At 38.8% G+C, this 20456-nt stretch overlaps 1 protein-coding gene across 2 annotated transcripts in view; it reads left to right on the top strand.

Moving 5' to 3' along the window:
• Positions 1-20292, top strand: part of zmiz2 (zinc finger, MIZ-type containing 2) — a 32273-nt gene extending 11981 nt beyond the window's left edge. For both annotated transcript variants that reach the window (XM_074618423.1, XM_074618422.1), the window contains exons 4-20: positions 1254-1456; positions 4134-4302; positions 4757-4960; positions 5660-5872; positions 7340-7423; positions 7531-7708; positions 7849-7990; positions 8886-8964; positions 10176-10307; positions 10433-10538; positions 11107-11264; positions 11975-12042; positions 12127-12195; positions 12279-12520; positions 13729-13844; positions 16144-16356; positions 17279-20292. In XM_074618423.1, the coding sequence (XP_074474524.1) occupies positions 1254-1456; positions 4134-4302; positions 4757-4960; positions 5660-5872; positions 7340-7423; positions 7531-7708; positions 7849-7990; positions 8886-8964; positions 10176-10307; positions 10433-10538; positions 11107-11264; positions 11975-12042; positions 12127-12195; positions 12279-12520; positions 13729-13844; positions 16144-16356; positions 17279-17386 (2484 nt within the window). In that variant the 3' untranslated portion in view covers positions 17387-20292. The remainder of the gene's footprint in view (positions 1-1253; positions 1457-4133; positions 4303-4756; positions 4961-5659; positions 5873-7339; positions 7424-7530; positions 7709-7848; positions 7991-8885; positions 8965-10175; positions 10308-10432; positions 10539-11106; positions 11265-11974; positions 12043-12126; positions 12196-12278; positions 12521-13728; positions 13845-16143; positions 16357-17278) is intronic.
• Positions 20293-20456: the final 164 nt, after the last annotated feature.

Here is a 20456-nt window from a genome sequence, read left to right as displayed (position 1 = left end):
AAATAAATAAGTTTGGGGAAATAAATAAGGTACATTTAAAAATAAATAGAAAATACATAAAAAAATAAGTGCAAAAATAAAATAATAAATGCAAAAATAAACAAATAAATTCCAGAATTATTAAAAATAAATATATAAAGAAATAAAAAGGGAAATTAAACAAAAGTAAATAAATAAGGGAATTAACACAAAGATAAATAAATGAAAGAGTAAAACAGAAATATCAATTTGTCACATTTTATTAATTAATTACATTTATTTTTTATATTATATTTGCTACATTGAATGTCATATTTATTTATTTATCGAGTCATTTATTTATTTATTCATTTATTTTTTATTTTGGTAGGTTTCGGCCTCCATAATCTTGGGCTTTGGGAAACACTGACATTTTATAGACCAAAAAACTAATCGATTAATCAATAAAATAATCATAGCCCTACTCCTCCTGTTTTAATAAATGGTGCAACTTTAGATGCGAAATATAACAAGTATATGGAAGAAAAATAAAACATCTACAAGCTCTGAAACTGTATCGTCCACAGGAATTAGTCCTTCACTTGATCGTCTGTTAAATCTAAATTAATGAAGGTTCTCCATACATTTTGTTGTATTTATTTCAATTTGTTTCCTATAATTTTGATTTGTTGAATGCTAGTTGTTAACTCCATGTGTGCTATTTGTTCCTGGAGATATTTAAGAATTCATAAAAATAAAAGCAAAGTAAAAGCGTGTAGTCGTTTCACTCCAGGAATGTATTTAAAGAAAGTTCTGAATGAAGCAGCAGACTAAAGCTGAATCCTCTCTGATGTTGTGAAGTCGTAAATTAACACTTGAAAGCTGCTCTTAAAGGTCACTCCTACGCCTCGCTGTGAGTAGGAGTGAGCCGCTTGATAAATGTGTCTCATTCTTCTCTTATTAAAAAAACATTTTTTTACTCCTCAGTTGGCTCATTAGAGCATTTTTAACTTTATTAAATATGCTCCCAAACTTCTCAGAGTGATTTCATATTTGGTCCTTCTTATAAGTGTAGGAGTAAAGGCATTTTATGGACCTGGGCTATATCTCCGTCAGGATGTAGGAGAGCTGCAGAGCCTATAATAAGCATATAATGAGGGTCGGACAAACCTACGGGCTCATTCTGGGAGGATATATCAAACACAGAACATTTAAATATACCAATCAATATTCAAACGGTGTTTCTCTTGTTGCGGTTCACTGTGATAACACCTTTCTCTTTATTTCCTCTCTAGGTGTTCTGTGCACCCATGGGTCCCGGTGAGAGCTCTGGCGGTCACATGATGCCCGGTGGCAGCCCCGGTATGGGTCCTGGGATGGGCTCCCAGTTCATGGGCCAGCAGTCGTACGGAGACGCCGTCTCTAAAGGCTACGGACAGCCGGTCATGTACGGACGTCCCAGCGCTGGTTACAACCCGGCCTCAGCCTACGGTGGAAGGTACGATGCTTCTCTTCTCCAGTTTTTTTTACTTTAACTCGTCATAGAATTGCGTTTCTTCCGTGTCTACATGCAGATGTGCATGTGATGCTACAGCTGTAACAGTAAAAGATGTGTCTCAGCCATTTCACAGTTACCTAATCACAGTTATCTAATTCACATTAGATAACAAGATGAGTTTACAGCCATGCTAGCAGCTCTGTGAGGCGGCGCTCAGGAACAACTGTAGTTTGAGTCAAACGCTAACGTCGCTATGCTAACGTGCTGATGTTGACAGACAACTGATGACAGAGGCAGCGCAGACCAGAGGCCTGGACTACGAAGCGGGATTTGGCGTTAGCGAGGTAACTTCAGGGTTTAACCCTTCAGGATTTTCCGTCCTACGAAGGTGGATCACTTCTTACCGGAGTAGATTGCCATGGTAACTGATGCTGAACAGCTAACCTTCTCCAGATCACCATGGTAACTGATGCTGAACAGTTAACCTGCTCCAGATCACCATAGTAACTGATGCTGAACAGTTAACCTGCTCCAGATCACCATAGTAACTGATGCTGAACAGCTAACCTGCTCCAGATCACCATGGTAACTGATGCTGAACAGCTAACCTGCTCCAGATCACCATGGTAACTGATGCTGAACAGCTAACCTGCTCCAGATTGCCATGGTAACTGATGCTGAACAGCTAACCTGCTCCAGATCGCCATGGTAACTGATGCTGAACAGCTAACCTGCTCCGGATCGCCATGGTAACTGATGCTGAACAGCTAACCTGCTCCGGAGCAGGTTATGTTCCAGATAAGAGATCAACTCGTATAAAAGCACCTCGTACTGACCAATCAGAGCTCAGTGCAGTGATTGTATAATAATATTACACAAATACGAAGAAGTTTAAGTCATAATCCAGACTAACAACAACACAGTTTAAACTGACAGATGCAGGAAGGACAGCTGGATTTATGCTGTGGGTGTTTACCGCTTTGGTTGGAATTATAATACACGCCTCGTATTTATTAATGGATATAATGAGGTGTAATCCATCCATTACATTTCTTACAGCTCTTTATATCTAGACGACTATATCTGACTTTTGAGTGTTCCGTTAAATTAATAAGTCTGTTAATTTACGCATTCACACATCAAGAGTTTTTTCCTTCACCAGCTGTCCTTGCTGTATTTGGCAGCTTCAACTGTGTTACTATTAGTCTGGATTAAGTGTTTAATATAGTTTACTCTGCCTGTCTGTCTGCCTGTCAGTAGACGTGTCCGTGTCTGTGATTGGTCAGATGCTGCAAACGCCGCCCCGTTCATGTGAACGCGCTCACAGCCAGACAGAGAAACCCTGGGTTGATTTACCGAGTTGATAACCAGCGTCGTAGGACCGCTTAGTGTGATCTCGTTTGTTAGGGTTAGTTAAACCAGATAACGAGAAGATACCCTGGGTATGTTGAACTCGCTTCGTAGTACAGGCCTCTGATCCACTCCTTCCGTTCTTACCTTTCACAATAACAAAACAACAACGTCTCTAGATGACTTTACGTTGAGTGTTGATGGAGCAGCTGCATAGCCTGGCACTGATCCATCCGAACTCCATTCAGAAAACAAGCAATTTAAAAGTTGTTTGCTTGTCGTCATGGTAACAGACCTGACAAAGCATGAATTCATACTTTTTACAAATCAGCATCATTATGTAGTTATTTCGGCATCATTTTGATCCATTTATTGATATTAAATCACAGCACAATCTGTTTATTTTGGTTTCATACCGCAGCAGCGACGTGTGGCTTGCTAGATACAGCTCGCCGCCGGGTGATGTTATGATCCCAGAGACGACGGCGTTTGGTTTTCTGACATATCTGGGACTTCCACAACATGTACAAAGCAGCAACAGGGGTTATTTCTTCCATGGTTGATGGAGGAGATGGAGGAAAGAGAAGTTGTTGGTATCTATGGAGACGAGCTCCTTCTCCTCTCCGGCGCGTCTGGCGCGAATGAACACAAATGATACCGGCGGTCCAACTAGCGCGAGTAAAGCGAGACGATTATTCGCTTCGCTTTTGGTCTGAACGCAGCTTAAAGGTCTTTAAACTGAGCTCCACAAAATTACAACAACAGATTGGTGCTCCACACAAATATTTGTTTTCACTTGAAATGAGTTCCGTGGAAGTTTTTTGAAGGTGAAAAATCAGCCGAGCGTACCTGTTTGACCTGTAAGAGTCCTTCCTTCACACATTAAAGGAGACGCCCAGGTAGAGAAATGTTCCCTATTCGGAAATTTATCTCTGATTGTGTCTCAACCAGAAAATAAACATTATGAAATTCAAATAAAGAAAAAACAAGGGAGCTCTTTACTGTAATTAATTAATGCCATTCCACAGATCTAAGACTTAATTAAACAGCTGCTATTGTTAGTTTCCTGCTCCTTCCTTTGATCATGAAAGAAAATGAAATATGTATTGAACAGTGTTGTATATTGATCTATATTTATCTGCAGGGTTTTTCTTTTTGCATCAACATATGTCAGCGTGGCGGCTCTCACCCACCGCTCTCATGACTCATGCTCATGACGAAACAACACACTCACACTCACTCATACTCTCAGTTCAGCGGGTTCAGCGCTCCCACTCATCTCTCCGTCTTCCCCTCTCCTCCTCCTCTTCCTCCTCCTCCCTCGCAGTTACTCCGGTAACAGTGGAGGCGCCGGTATGGGCGTCCGTCCTCCCTCGGACTTCACTCAGGCTGCTGCCGCCGCTGTCGCCGCCGCCGCCGCCACAGCGACTGCCACCGCTACGGCAACTGTTGCGGCAATACAGGAGAAACAGAACCAGGAGCTGAGCTATGGCCAGGTAAATATCTCCGTCAGGTAAATATGTCTGTACTGGAGCCCGGGATCTTTTAGTCTTTTCATTCATCTCTTTTTCGCATGGATGAGTAACTCACCTGCGCAAGCATGAGACTGTTTGTGTGGAAGTGTTTTAAATAGTAAGGTTGGTATCACGTTACATATATGTAGTAGCCTACAGGCCTAGAATGACCCACATGCATAAAGCCAACACATAAAAAAGTGGTAATAAGTGATGATCTGTCAGAAAAGTACAATACATCGTCATAATTTCTGCTTGTTTTTAGTCCTACTTCCTCTTTTAGTGTGATACTTTGGAGTGATTCTGATGTCTTTTAATAGATCCAGGTCCTGACCTCCTTCTCTTACAGTGTTTGAATAACTTTTCTCTCTCTGTGTCAGACACCCGGTGAGCTTTGTTTTCACCCTCTGCTGTCGTACTTCCCTTTCCCTCCCAGATGGGTGGAGCATCCTCCTACAGCACCCAGTTCCTGTCTCACGCGGGCCCCCGCGGCCCTCCAGGGATGGTCTCTTCCAGGCCCGGACCTCCACCCTCCAGCGGAGGCCTGTACCCGACTCACCCGGCCCAGGCTCAGAAGATGCCCCAGCACGGAGGCTACCCCGGTCCACAGCAGGGCCTCAAACGCCCTTTTCATTCAGAGGTCAGTGAGGGACGTTTTGGATGTTTTACACTATCATGGGCTCAAGAAGTTTAAAGCTTCATGTATTAAATAAGCAGGTAGTAGATATGATTAGAGCTAAAACAGTCTATTTAATTGATTAGTCAATAAACAGGAAATAAATCGACAACTCTTTTGATAATTAATTAATTGTTTGTAAAAAAAATATATTTATGTAATAATTATTTTAACATGGTTACACATCATCATGCATTTATTGAACTTTTGTTTTTTTTAAATAGTCTTTTTTAACAGTGAATTTTCTCAAACATTAAATATAATTTAAAGTTTTTAAAAAAAGTAATCACAAATATATAATATAATATTTACATTTAAATAAATAATATAAAAACAATAAATTAAAATAAATAAGTTTGACTATGTTGTAACGTTAATGCACTTCCACAGCCTACTGAAACTACTAAACATTAGGGCTGTCTATCGATTAAAATATTTAATTGCGATTAATCTCATATTTTTTTACCTCATACCAATGGGTAAAAAAAAATATTGATGTAATAATTATGTAACATCTTCACTGTAACTTAAAAAATTACCCCGTTAAAACCTAAAAATCACAAGTTGCGTTATAGAAGTTAGTGGCGTTAAAACAAATTTGCGTTATTATGGCGTTAACTTTGACAGCCCTACTAAACTTTTTTTAAACTTTTTTTTTCCCAGGGTTTTCCGGTGCAGCAGTACGGCTCCGGTGGGATGTCGGGGTACCCTACCCAGCCTCTGCAGTACCCCCCCGGTCCACAGCAGCGATGTGCCCCCTCACCCTCTTACCCCTCCAGTCGGATGCCTCTCATGGGGCAGTACACATCTGGATCACACAACCCGGGACAGTTCCCCCCCGGAGCCGGCCAGCCCAATCCACCCCAGTATTATAAGGTAATCCACTTCCTCTTCCTTCATCAGCTAGAGTCTGACTGCTGCCGGATGTTTGAGACCGACGTCGATATTTCAGAGTTTTAGTTTTTTAACAAACGCATAATATATGCAAAAATGTTCAGTTTGTTTGAAAATAATTGTAAATAAGTAAAGATTTAGTTGTATTAGACTTTTCAAAACAAAAGTTGCAAAATGCTACAGAAATAAATATGTTTGGGGAAATAAATAAGGGATGAAAAAAAGGGAAAAATCATTGAGAAATAAATAAATACGTAAATAAATACGCACATTTAAAAATAAATAGAAGATACATGAAAAAATAAGTTAAAAAATAAACAAATAAATAAAATATAAATGCAAAAATAAATGAATAGATACAAAATAAATATACAAAAATAAACAATAAATTCAAGAATTATTAAAAAGAAATACAAAGAAATAAAAGGGAAAATTAAACAAAAGTAAATAAATAAGGGAATTAACACAAAGATAAATAAATATAGAAGTAAAACAGAAATATCAATTTATTTCACATTTTATTAATTAATTAAAGGCTACATTTATTTTGTATAGTCTATTTGCTACATTTAATTTAATTTATTAATTTATTTATTAATTTATTTTTATTTTGGCAGGTTTCGTCCTCCATAATCTTGGGTTTTGGGATTCAGGGATCAACATTTTTTACCATTTTCTGACATTTTATAGACCAAACAACTAATTGATTAATCATTAAAATAATTAGACAGATTAATCGCCAATGAAAATATAAGTATATGGAGGTAAAATAAAAAATCTACAAGCTCTGAAACGGTATTGTCCACAGAAATTAGTCCTTCACTTGATCATCTGTTAAATCTAAAGGAGAGACTGTGACGGGCATTATATAGACCAAACAACTGTCAATTAATGGAGAAATAAATGGGGAGATTAATTCATAATAAATAATCTAGGGCTGTCAAAGTTAGCGCGATAATAACTCGTTAACGCCAAATTAGTTTCAACGGCACTTATTTCGGTAATGCATTAACATAATCAATCTTTCGGAGGTAGTAGCGGGGTTCAGTTTTAAAGCTAGAGTGGAAACTTGTGCTAAATTTTGGCGAGGAAAAACTGTCATGTCCATTTCCAAAGGGGTCCCTTGACCTCTGACCTCCAGATATGTGAATGAAAATGGTTTCTATGGGTACCCACGAGTCTCCCCTTTACAGACATGCCCACATGATTAACTACGGACTGTCATGCGATTAATTGTGATTGAATATTTCAATCGATTGACAGCCCTGAAATAATCGTTCGCTGCAGCTCTATTTCCACCTGATTTGGTGACGTTTGATCAACAGCAATAAAATCTGTTTGGAAACAATCAAACACAAGGATTTAATCTTATATTTCTTTCTGATAAAGCTGTTGAAGCTCAGTTCTAGTTGCATCATTAGCTGAGTGTTTCCTGTCTGTGTTCTCCAGTCGGAGCCGTTCAACGGTCAGGGCAGCCTGCCATCTGGAGGAGCCGGAGGATACAACGCCTTCACACAGGCTGCAGTCAACGGGGTAACTCAGCTCACCCCCTTATTAAATGAGTAACACCTCAGAGAAATATATACTGTGTGATGATGGAAGATGATTGAAGTTTCTAAACACTCGTCCTCGTCCCTCAGCCAGGTCGGGGTGGCGTGATGCCCGGATATCCCAGCTCGCCAATGGGAGGGAATCCCACGCCTCCAATGACACCCGGGACGTCCATACCTCCCTACCTGTCGCCGGGCCAGGACACAAAACCCCCGTACCTCCCGCCGGACACCAAACCCAACATCAACCCCCAGCAGGTCTCTACAGGTGAGACACGACACAGTGGGTGGAAGGAACCTTTTAGTTCCTTGAAAAGTAGTTCCCGGGACTAAAAGTCTCGTGAACCTTTGGTGGAAGTACCTGCGGTGGAAACGCCCTAAAAGCCGCCTCTTGTTTTCCACTTAAAGGTAACCCGAGTGACGATCTGCGTCTGACGTTCCCGGTACGAGACGGCGTCGTGTTGGAGCCGTTCAGACTGGAGCACAACCTCGCCGTCAGTAACCACGCCTTCCAGCTGAGAGACTCCGTCTACAAAACACTCATGTTGAGGTAGAAACACTCTCCTCTCTTTGGTTGTTTGTCTTTTACCGCTGTATTTATCCTGTTTTGCAGCAATTGTAATATTTTTCTTTTGGAAAAAACATATTTTTGGGCACCTTTCTAGAAAACTCTGTGGATGTATTTTATTATTATTTGTCTACATAAAAATGTTATCAATAAGACCTTTAAGTTTTTTTAATTTTATAATAAGTTTTTACTTGTATCTACCTTAATCTTTATTATCTAGGTACTCAGTGATTGTTTTGTGCCGTTGGGATTGTTTAATTTATTATTATTAGTTATGTATTTATTTTTTGTTTAAATGTCTGTTAATGTCCATGTTTTTATGCCCCTTGAAAACTCCATCTGTAATATATAAATATTTATTTATTTATTATTTGTATCATATTTATTTATTTTATTAATTTTCATTATTTTGTTATTTATTAATTTATTTTATTATTTACTTAAATTGTTTTGGTTTATTTTTATTTATTTTATTATATTTATTATTTATTATTGGTATTATTTATTATTTAATTATTATTTATTTAACATAATATGTGGCTTCAGTGTGAGCTCAGAGCTGTTTCTCCTCCTGAGTGATTTTTAAAATATGAAGGAGAACAACACATGAGGAATGTGTGATAACCCCACCCAGTCTCTCTCCATGATAGTTGTGTATTTATTTATTATTTATTGTTTATTTTTATTTATTTTATGATATGTATTATTTATTATTGGTATTATTTATTATTTAATTATTATTTATTTAACATAAAATGTGGCTTCAGTGTGAGCTCAGAGCTGTTTCTCTTCCTGAGTGAAGACAAACACATGAGGAATGTGTGATAACCCCACCCAGTGTCTCTCTCTGATGGTTGTATTGTGTCGCCCCCTGCAGGCCGGACCTGGAGCTGCAGTTTAAGTGTTACCACCACGAGGACCGACAGATGAACACTAACTGGCCGGCCTCTGTACAAGTAAGCAGCATCTGCTTTCTCTGCATTTTATTGTTGGAGTCTTTGAGATGGCGCTCTTTCTTAAAGGTTAATTATGGTTCTTTTTCTAGTTTTTATCACCATGAGGACTGATTCTGTTGAACATGTCTTCACTGTAGAGATTTCATACCTCCTGGATGATATTTTTGACCGTTAAACTTGAATGTTGTAATCATTTTTATAGTATATAATAATTATAATAATAAAGTTATTATTTTTACGGATATAAGTTACGTCTATGGAAGCCCATAGGGGACTTTATTAAAATTATAATGGAAACTTAAAAATTAAAATATAATTCATTTTCATTTTAACACCAAAAGTATGGAGGACGCAACCTGCCAAAATAAAGAAAAAAGAATAATTAAATAATTGTCACGACAAATAAATAGTGAAAAAGTAGCAAAAATAATATTAAAAATAAATGTCTTTAATTAATTGAGAAAATGTGACATAAATTGATATTTATTTGCTTCTTTATTTATTTACCTTTGTATTAATTCCCTTATTTATTTACTCTTCTGTTTAATTTCCACTTTTATTTCTGTATTTATTTTTATGATTTACTTTTATTTATTTATTTTTGCATTCATTTTTTTATATTTATTTTTAAATATAAGTATTTGTTTATGTGTTTAAGCATTTATTAATTTACTTTCTTTATACATTTATTCATACATTTGTTTTTACATTTCTTAATGCATTTCTGCATCATTATGCAATTGAGGGGTGTTGCTTTTTATGAAAAAAATTAATACATAAATAGAAATAAATGCAAAAATAAATACATTTAAAAATTCATAAGAATAAATAAAAGTGGAAATTAAACAAGAGTAAATAAATAAGGGAATTAATACAAAGATAAATAAATAAAGAAGCAAATTAAAACAGAAATATCAATTCATCTGTTAATTAACGGCTACATTTATTTTTAATATTTTTGCTACTATTAATGACATTTATTTATATATTTATTGAGTAATTTATTTGTTTATTCATTTATTTTTGATTTTGGCAGCTTCCATCCCAAAACTATGAGCTTCCATATCCTGTAGTGTGTTAAAAGTTTAGGGCTGCAACTAACAATTTTGTAATATATTTTTGGATTCAGCTGTCAGAGACGAGGCTAAAAAGCATCAGATAAATGTACTTGTCAGTTAATTTTGTCCCTTATTTTTCCTTCTGTATATCAGGTGAGTGTCAATGCAACTCCTCTGTGCATTGAAAGAGGGGACAACAAAACCTCCCACAAGCCCTTGTACCTGAAGCCGGTGTGTCAGCCGGGACGTAACACCGTACAGATCACAGTCACCGCCTGCTGCTGTGTAAGTCGCCTTGAAATGACGCCTTCCTGTCTCAGGGTTCGCTTCCCACGATCCAACACGTTTATACGTTTTACATGATTAAACAGATGAAATCCCAGTTTAAACACATCTTTGTCTCTTTCCAGTCCCACCTGTTTGTGTTACAGTTGGTCCACCGGCCGTCTGTCCGGTCCGTCCTGCAGGGTTTGATGAAGAAGAGACTCCTGCCGGCCGAGCACTGCATCACTAAGAGTGAGTAGAAATCTCTTTGATATGAAGTTTACCCTGGTAGTGGTTCTGTTAACGCATATTTATGCATGCATGCTGGGCGGCTTGGCTCGGCTCTCATAATGGACCGGTAGGTGCAACCGTGTCATCGCTGATGAGCGCAATCAAGAGGACTCTGAGTAACTGCAAAGCTGCATTCTTAATCATTCAACCTGTTTTTTCATCAGATAACGATGAAATAAAATCAGGGCTGTCAATCAATTAAAATATTTAATTGCGAATAATTGCAATTTAATCGCACATTTTTTATCAAAATGAACTTTAAAGGGAGATTAGTCAAGTATTTAATCCTCTTATCAACATGGGAGTGGGCAAATATGCTGCTTTATGCAAAATGTATGTATATATTTATTATTGTAAATCAATTAACAACACAAAACAATGACAGATATTGATCCAGAAACCCTCACAGGTACTGCATTTAGCATAAAACAATATGCTCCAATCATAACAAGGCAAACTGCAGCCCAACAGGCAACAACAGCTGTCAGTGTGTCAGTGTGCTGACTTAACTTGACTCTTTTTGTTTCAGTCAAGAGAAACTTCAGTAGTGGAACGATCCCCGGGACCCCCGGGCTGAACGGAGAGGACGGCGTGGAGCAGACGGCCATCAAAGTTTCCCTCAAATGCCCGATCACATTCAGACGGATCCAGCTGCCAGCCAGAGGTCACGACTGCAGACACATACAGGTGGGTCTCACGCACACACACACCTACACACACCTACATACACCTCTACCAGCGGTCAGCAACCTGCTGCTCTTGAGCCCCTCTCCAGTGGTTCCTGTGGATTTTTAAAAACTGTTTTCTGTTTACATTTTCATTTTTTATTTCTCATTGTTGTAGGTCTATGGTACGACGGTACGACGGAGTATTAGGGCCACATTGAGGAAAAAATATAAATCTGAGATTTCGAGAATAAAGTCAGAATATTACGAGAATAAAAATTGTAATATTATGAATATTATTTTTCGTAAAAAGTCGTAATATTACGAAGTTTTTTCTTGTAAACCTGTGACTCTATTCTCGTAATATTACGACTTTATTCTCGTAATATTACGAGAATAAAGTCACAGGTTTACAAGAAAAAATTTAGACTTTATTCTCGTAAAGTTATGACTTTATTCTCGTAATATTCTGACTTTATTGTGTAAATCTCAGATGTTGTTTCCCTCAATGTGGCCCTAATACTCCGTAGTACATTGTCTCTTTGGCCCTCACTGCATTAGACTTATATACTATATACTTAGACTATAAACTGTTACCTTCATCACAATGATCACATGTTTTGCGGCTCCAGACAGATTATTTATTTATTTGTTTGATAGTAAAGGTTGCTGACTCCTGGTTCCCTGGTTTATACTTTCAAATCACTCACACTGATGTCTTTTATTTTGCAGTGCTTCGACCTGGAGTCCTATTTGCAGCTTAATTGTGAACGAGGGACCTGGAGATGTCCTGTGTGCAAGTACGTTCTGCATCATTACACCTTTTAGTATCCGATCTTCTCCGGATGATGTTTAACCAGCTCGTTTGTTCGTCTCGTTCACAGTAAAACAGCTTTGCTAGAGGGGCTGGAGGTGGACCAGTACATGCTCGGGATTCTGGTCTACATCCAGAAGTGAGTGTTTAAATGTGGATTCATGTTAATAAAAATTAATGGTGCGTTTGTCCAGCAACTAATCGACTAATCTCTGCCCTCAGTTCTGACTACGAGGAGATCACCATAGACCCGGTGTGTGGGTGGAGGCCGGTGCCCGTCAAACCAGACCTGCACATAAAGGAGGAGCCCGACGGTCCGGTGCTGAAACGCTGCCGGACGGTCAGCCCGAGTCACATGGTGCTGCCCAACGTGATGGAGATGATCGCCGCTCTGGGCCCGGCGTCGTCCCCCTACCACAGTCTGACTGCAGGCGGCAGGAACACCCCCGACTACAACAGGCCAGGTAGAGTCCAGGCTGAGGACGGGGCACTGGGTCGGAGTCAGTGGTGGAGGAAGAATCCTGTAAAAGTACTAATACCACGCTGTAAAAATACTGTAGTAAAGTACAAATACCTAAAATTTGTACTTAGTATAGTACTTGAGTAAATGTACTTAGGCTTGTTCTTGCGAGTGTTCCAAGTCAGATTCACCAAACTCTCTTTACTGCACAAACTTGTCTTATATGGAAGACGGAACCTGCCAAAATCAGAAATAAATGAATGAATAAATAAATGACTCAAAAAATAAATAAATTAATAAATATGTCATTAAATGTAGCAAAAATAATATTAATAATAATATAAAAAATTAATACAAATAAGTACATAAATAAATAAAATGGGAAAAATAATAAAATTAAACAAAGAAGTAAATATATAAGGGAATACATAAAAATAAATAAAGAAGCAAATTAAAACAAATCAATTTATATCACATTTTTATAAACTTATTAATGGCTACATTTATTTTTTATAATTATTATATTATTTTTATTTTATAATTATTATTGCATACATTTAATGACTATTTTTTTATATATATGAGAATGTAATAATAATAATAATAATAATAATACAAGAAAAAAAGTCGTAATTTATCAGAATAAAGTCATAATATTATGAGAAAAAAGTCAGAAGTTTTCCTCAATGTGGCCTTAATACTCTGTCGTACCATAGACCTACAACAATGATACATCAAATTGAAAATGTAAACAAAAGAACAGTTATTAATTTCCCAAAAACTGTTTTTAAAAATCCCCAGGGAGAGGAGCTGAAGAGACGCATGTGGCTCCGAAGCCGCAGGTTGCAGACTCCTGTTCTAGTCGTTTTTAGACATTTTAATGAGGAGAAGTTACATGTTAAACCTTCAAGGTCTTTATAAACCTGATGAAAGGAATGTGTGCTTTGACTGGTACTGTACATAATGTATATATATACATGTACTGTACACAGTCACACTGCAGCTCAGTCATTCAGATCATCTGCTCTTAGACGGGAGGTGACCCAGAACGGTAATTGAAGACCAGCGAGTGCCATCATCTCTCTGTATACATCCTCTAATGCTCCACAGCTGGAGGCACTTTCCCTCCATGCTGCTCTGCTCTCTATTATGTAACAGGACGTCTACGCTGACCTGTTTTTATTTGGAAGTTTGTTTCTTCTGGTCTCGTAGGGAGCCAGGGATTCTCCAGCGGAGCAGGATTCACAGACTTCCCCAACACTCCCGGCACCCCGACGCTCGGAGAGTACTCCTCCTCTGGACCTCCACTCCCCTATCAGCCCGAGCAGGTTAGACACCTTCTACACCACCCTCATGTTACATAACATATAACCACCCGATGAGCAAACACACAGGAAGCGTGCTCCTGTCCGGTTTCTCAACGTAGCCTGCGGCATTTTCTTTAATGACCGAGTCGGTAAGACAGAGTTTGAATAGAGCGCAGCCAGATGGCACTGAGCTTCCTTCACATACAGACCCAGAGTCAGAGGTATCTGTTGCTGCTGGGACGATACACCTATCTACAGGATGTGATTCCATATTATGATTTATTGTGATTTCTGTTAACTTCTTTACCACTAGACCATGGAGGGAAAAAGTTGAATCATAAACTTCTAGGGACTTTTAATTTGGAAAATCTCTGAATGAATCCAGTATAAATGTTTGATTTTCATCATGTATGTAGTCAGAGATGTCCTGAAGTCAAATATATCAGTCATTGTCAGGAATTATTTATTATCCAGCAACCCAAAACTCAAAGAATAAAGACATTTCCCTCACAGATTAGTGGTATCTTCTTTTTAATTTATAATGTTTTATACTTCTGGTGAATATAATCCATCAGTCTGATTTCCATAGATGTATTTTGTAAATACAGTTCCCTTTGTTTTGAAAAGCGGACGCAGTCTCACGTGTCTACTTCCTCTAACTTCTCCAAGGTGGTCTCCCATTTGACCACGGAGACGAGCGACGGCCGACTTGATCGCCACGTTACGGCGATACGATAACGTTTCCTGTCCGTGACAGAGTTAGCATGCAGCTTTAGCTCTGCTCTGTGTAGCTCTGCTTTTCCTGTCAATGTGTGAAACCCAAAGTGTTTCCATCCTTTACTGGATGTGTAGTGTTTACCACACTGGATTTAACATGGGAGGGTGCAGGTCGTATCCACGCTGACCCTCCAACGTTTTAGACTCTCTGAGGTTTGTTTTGGTAGACGGATACGGAACGGATATGACGTCACATTACTCAGACTACCACAATAAAAGCGGTAACTTCCTTCTACCTCCACATAGACACAAATGAAGCAAATATATCAATTCTGGCAAAAAGGTAACCTTCAAACCTCTGCATGCCTTCTTTTTATTCATTCATCACATCTAGGGATGCACAGATACCACTATTTTCCTTGAGTACAAGTACTTACATTTGGGTACTCTCTCCGATACCGAGTACCGATACGAGTACTTCTCTGTGCCAAAAGACCCTCGTTAACAGCCAGCTGGAGGGTGTGAGCGACACACGGCAGGCTGGGGAGTCCCGCATATGAGGCGGTGCGCCGCCACCGGCTCTAGGTCGGCTTGGAAAGGCTCGAGGCGAAGGTGGCTCGCGGCTGCAGCTTTACAGCGCTCCCCACCCGGACCTCGCCGCACCGTGACGGGGCTTCCTGCTCCCGGTGCGACTGTCGACCGGGGCAGACTGTCCTCAGTGCGCCCCAACCGTGTTGTGCCGCGGCCCACGTAAAAGGCGCCAGATGTCTGCGGCGATGTCTGCGGCGATGTCTGCGGCGATGTCTGCAACCCACCCGACCCGTCTTGAAACACGGACCAAAGAGTCTAACGCACGCGCGAGTCAGAGGGTGCAAGCAAAACCCCGTGGCGCAATGAAAGTGAGAGCTGGTGCGCGTCGGCTGAGGTGGGATCCCGTCGGAGAGGTGGAGCGTGAGGACCCGAAAGATGGTTACGAGGGTTAACGTCACGCTGCTGTAAAGTGGTATCGGTGCCGTTTTGCGAGTACGAGTACATGAGCACAGTATCGGACCCGATACTGGTATCGGTATTGGTGCATCCCTAATCACATCCATTTAAACATCAGAGTCTCAGCATTAAATAAACAAAGACCAACAGGATGACTCCTCGTTCTCGTTTCCAAACACCGCCGTCATTTTTTGAATTGTTCTAATTTGCTGCGGAAACACAAACAGGGATGCCGTTTTAGTTCTTTTAGTATACTTTAGTATAAGTGTTTGGTTGAAAGGGGCTCGTAGTGTGCTGCTGCTGCGTTAGTGAAAACACTGACTGTCTCGGCCTTCTGGTTTGTGAGTTGAGTTAAGAGCCTCTAACTGAGCCTGAAGTGGACAGCACTGACTGAGAAGATATTCGCTCACATACCGAGCCACTAAACCAACGTCACGTGTCGCAGGCAGCTGCTCGGCCGCCGTCCTCTACTGTCACACACTTCTGGTGCCTCTTAAGAAAAGACCAACAGGATCACAGAGTTGACCCGCTGTCATGAATTAAACTTGTTGTTATTATTATTAAATAAAGATTCTCCTCTTGTCTCTGTGTCTCTTCCTGGTCCCTCGTCCATCAGACGTCTCATTCTGGACGAATCGAACACGCCCATAACATCCTCCAGCAGCACGGTTCAGGTGGAATTCACGGGAACCCGAGTCTCGGCGACGCCGGCAGTCCGCTGCCGCAGCGGAACGTGAACGCCCAGAATTCCCGGCTGCAGAGCGAAGGCGCCTTCGGTCTGGGAGGCCCCGGAGCGCCTGGAGGAGAGGGCGCCGATCATGCACTAGATGTGAGTGGCCCACCCGGTTGGTCCGGTGCTCAGTTATATAAGAGCACATATACTGTAACTTCTGCAGCACTTTAATGTGACTTCAGTTCTCTGTTTGTACGTTCAGGCACCACATTTATCACCTTTATTTCACTTTTGGGGCCTTCGCCACGCTCAATGGCCATCTTTACCATAATAACACTACTGTAGTACTGCGTTATCACGGTTTGGCACAATTCTGAGGGTTTTTTTCTCGCAAATTTATGACTTTAAAATCAGATTATTCAAGTTTTTTCCCCGTAAATTTATGATTTTAATATCAGTGACCTTCTGAGTTTTTTCTCGCAAATTTATGACAACATAATCTCAGAGAATATTCAAGTTTTTTTCTCGTAAATATACAACTTTAATCTCAGAGTTTGAGTTTTTTGTCTCGCAAATTTTCACTTTATAATCTCAGAGAATATTCAAGTTTTTTTTCTCTGAAATTTACGACTTTAATCTCAGAGAATATTAAAGTTTGTATCTTGTAAATTTACGACTTTAATCTCAGAGAATATTAAAGTTTGTATCTTGTAAATTTACGACTTTAATCTCAGAGAATTTCTGGGGGTTTTTTCTCCCAAATTTATGACTTTATAATTTCAGAGAAAAATATCAAAGTTTTTTTCTCGTAAATTTCCCACCTTAATCTCGGAAATTCAGATATTTTTTTTCTCTGAATATTACCCATCTCCCTTGGCTGCGCAAGTTATTTTATTTGACATACAATGGCCCTCATACGCCGTCATACCTCAGAGCATTCATAAGTGTAACTCTGTTGTCAAAGTTTAAATAAAAACAGGCCTGGACTTCCAATCTCTCGCTCTTTTATTTGTCCAGACTTTTAAAACAGTATATTTGGTATTAAATTAAATTTTAAATTCTCTGTTTTGTCGTTTAGCTTCTTCCCGAGCTGACCAACCCGGACGAGCTGCTGTCCTACCTGGGCCCCCCCGACCTGCCCAACAACAGCAGTGACGACCTACTGTCTCTGTTCGAGAACAACTGACCACCTTCATACTGTCACACCGGTCATCTTCCAGCCTCCGCTTCTCTGTTTGCTGTAGCTCTGCCCTCATTGGTCGAAAACAACGCCGTCTCTGTCGGCACCCACTTCCTGTGTGTGTGAGTGTGTAAATGCTTGAGTGTGTGAGTGTGAGTTTTGTGTATCTTTTGTCTTTTTGAAGTGTCCTGCTGTACTTTTGAAGCTCATCCAGTAGTGCAGTATCCGGGAACTGGAGGGAACACATGAAGAATCTATATCAGAACATACTGTAGGCACTGACTCTGCAGACCAGCATTTTAAACTATAGCACAAATCACAGGCTGAAGGATTTAAATATACAGTATTTAATTTATAGATTGTGTTAGATGAAGTGGAGGATAATGGAAGCTGTTTGTGAGGAGTTAATGGACAGTGGTCAGTTAATTTAACGGTGGTTCCCAAGCTGTTTATATCTTTTTTCTGTCTGTCGGGGCGCCCTCTTGCACACACGCACATTCCTGGTAGATTACTTTGTAACGCAAACGCCGTATTTCTACTGTTTACCTCACAGTCGCCGCAACAAAATATAAAACTATTAAGTTAAGTTTCCAGAGTTGTAAAATCCTTTCTCGTAATATTTTAAACCCCACCCATCCCCGATGTAACCTCCCAGTTTGGGAACCACTGCACCTAAAGGTTAAAGCTGGTGATGTTTTATATTTTTTGTTATTGTCAACGACTCCCTTCACATCCTCGATTCCTTTCCTCGTCACCTCTCCTTGCGTCTTCGTCGAGAAAGAGGCAAGGAAGAGACATGAGAAGAGAGGAGTCGAGGGAACAGGCATTTAACAAGCGACGTCAAGTAACTATAACGTCATCATCCATCTCTTTTATACGTCAGATGAGCCGAAAAGACTTCTGTAAAGGATACACCTGTGCATCCTCGCTCGTAGCTCCTGTGGCGAGCCTCCTCTCTCCTCGAGATGGATTTGAGAGAGAAATGAGGAGAGCGACAAAACACACCAAGGTGTTTAGTCCGTCTCTCTATACGGTCTGACTTCCTGCTCTGTGTCTCTCAGCTCCGTGCCCATTGGTTCCTACTGAAGACGAACAGCTTTAAAAACACAAATATATAGTTTCATTTTTAAAAAAAGGCTCAGTAACTGATAAAATAATTGACCGATTGATGAAAATAATCTTTAATCTCAGAGGATTTCTGAGTTTTTTCTCGCAAATTTCTGATTTTATAATCTCAGAATATTTGAGTTTATTTTCTCGTAAATTTACGACTTTAATCTGAAAGAATTTCTGAGTTGTTTTTTTACAGATTTCGGATTTAATTTCAGAATATTTAATTTTTTTTTCTCGTAAATTTACAAATTTAATTTCAGAGAATTTCCGATTTTCTTTTGCAAATTTATGACTTTATAATCTCAAAGAATATTCAAGTTATTTTCTCGTAAATTTACGACTTTAATCTCCGAATTTCAGATTTTCTTTTTTTTGCAAATGTATTACTTGATAATCTCAGAATATTCAAGTTTTTCCTCGTAAATTTCCGACTTTAATCTCTGAGAATATTTAAAAAAAATTCTCGTAAATTTACGACTTTGATCTCAGAGGATTTCTGAGATTTTTCTCATAAATTTACGACTTTATAATGTCAGAATATTAAATTTTTTTCTCATAGATTTTCCACAGTAAATCACATTAAATGAAAATAATCGTTAGTTGCAGCCACAATGACATCATAAAATATAACGGACATGGAGTGTTGTAAAGTCCAAAAGTCAACATTTATAGATGCAATCATTTCCTAAATTCACATGTTTTTTATCTAACAAAATATTCTGCTTCAATCCATATTTGTTGGCGTTTAGCCTTTCAAAAACAAAATTTTCACGGAGGTCAAAAAAACACAAATCACTTTATTCAAATTGAGATTTTTTTTTAAAATATTTTTTAGGGTGATGACGTCGTAAAAAATATATATCACCAGACTTAATCTTTACTTCATAATGATGTAAGATAAGGGCAGTGGTCACTTTTTTTGTTTCTCTATGATCGGTCAGATGACGGAGCAAAAGAAAAAAATAAAGGCAGGGCCCAGATGTACAATAGACATTTTTTACTACATGAAGTTTGGGAGCGCGCTGAGGTTCATTGTATCTCTGACATCCTTCAGCACTGTGAAATATATAAAAACTCCCATCTTCCCCTCTGTTTGGTCTCGCCCTCTTTCCGAGGGTCTTTTCAAGCATACTGTAAATGAGTACAGCCGTGTGTCGTGGCATTTTTCTGCCATTTGAACGCTATTAGTATGTTTTAAAAAAAATGGTTTGACATGTATAACCCATCATGACGCGGGTTTATGTACTGTATAATCAGCTGTTTTCATTAGAGAACGTGTGTGTATCAAATGAATCGTTAATCATGGTAATTTTAATGTTATTTAGTTGGATAATGGATCATTGTTGGCACTGTATACATACTGTATGTTAGAAAATTATAAAGCAATTGTAAAAAGGTCATACTGATGCATGTATGACAGAAAACAGTCAGCTGAGTAATGCAGTTAAAGATGCAGAGGAAGAAATTATTCTTAATACCACTTTTTAAAGCTGACGTTCTTTTTTCTATGAATGATTTTACCCTTTGTGGTCCAACAAGGAAACAAGAAATAAGGTTCTTTGCCAATTGAGCAACACAATAATGTTATATTTGGAAATTATGGACTATTTAACTGCAAATTTGCTAGAAAAAAAAAAAGTTTTTTAATATGTAAACTATTCCACATATTTTGTAACACATTGTAATTGCCATTATTTTCTATTTATTTTTTAATCATAATCGTCATTGTACCTACAGTTACCTTGTCCCTTTCCTGAATCTCAGAATCAGAATTAAAAATCACTTTATTTGACAAAAATAGTTTGTTTTGGAGGATCTGGTATTTATTAAGCATTCATTAGACATTTCATAGCTCGGTATTTAATGTTGTAGTGGAGGTCATTTTCATTTATATGCTACTTTATACAAATTTGAGGTTGTATTTTACTTGAGTATTTACATTTTCTTCTAATTAATACGTATG

The sequence above is a fragment of the Sebastes fasciatus genome, chromosome 19 (genome assembly GCF_043250625.1).
Source record: "Sebastes fasciatus isolate fSebFas1 chromosome 19, fSebFas1.pri, whole genome shotgun sequence".
In the NCBI taxonomy this organism is placed as follows: domain Eukaryota; kingdom Metazoa; phylum Chordata; class Actinopteri; order Perciformes; family Sebastidae; genus Sebastes; species Sebastes fasciatus.
This window is presented reverse-complemented; position numbering and strand designations above follow the sequence as displayed.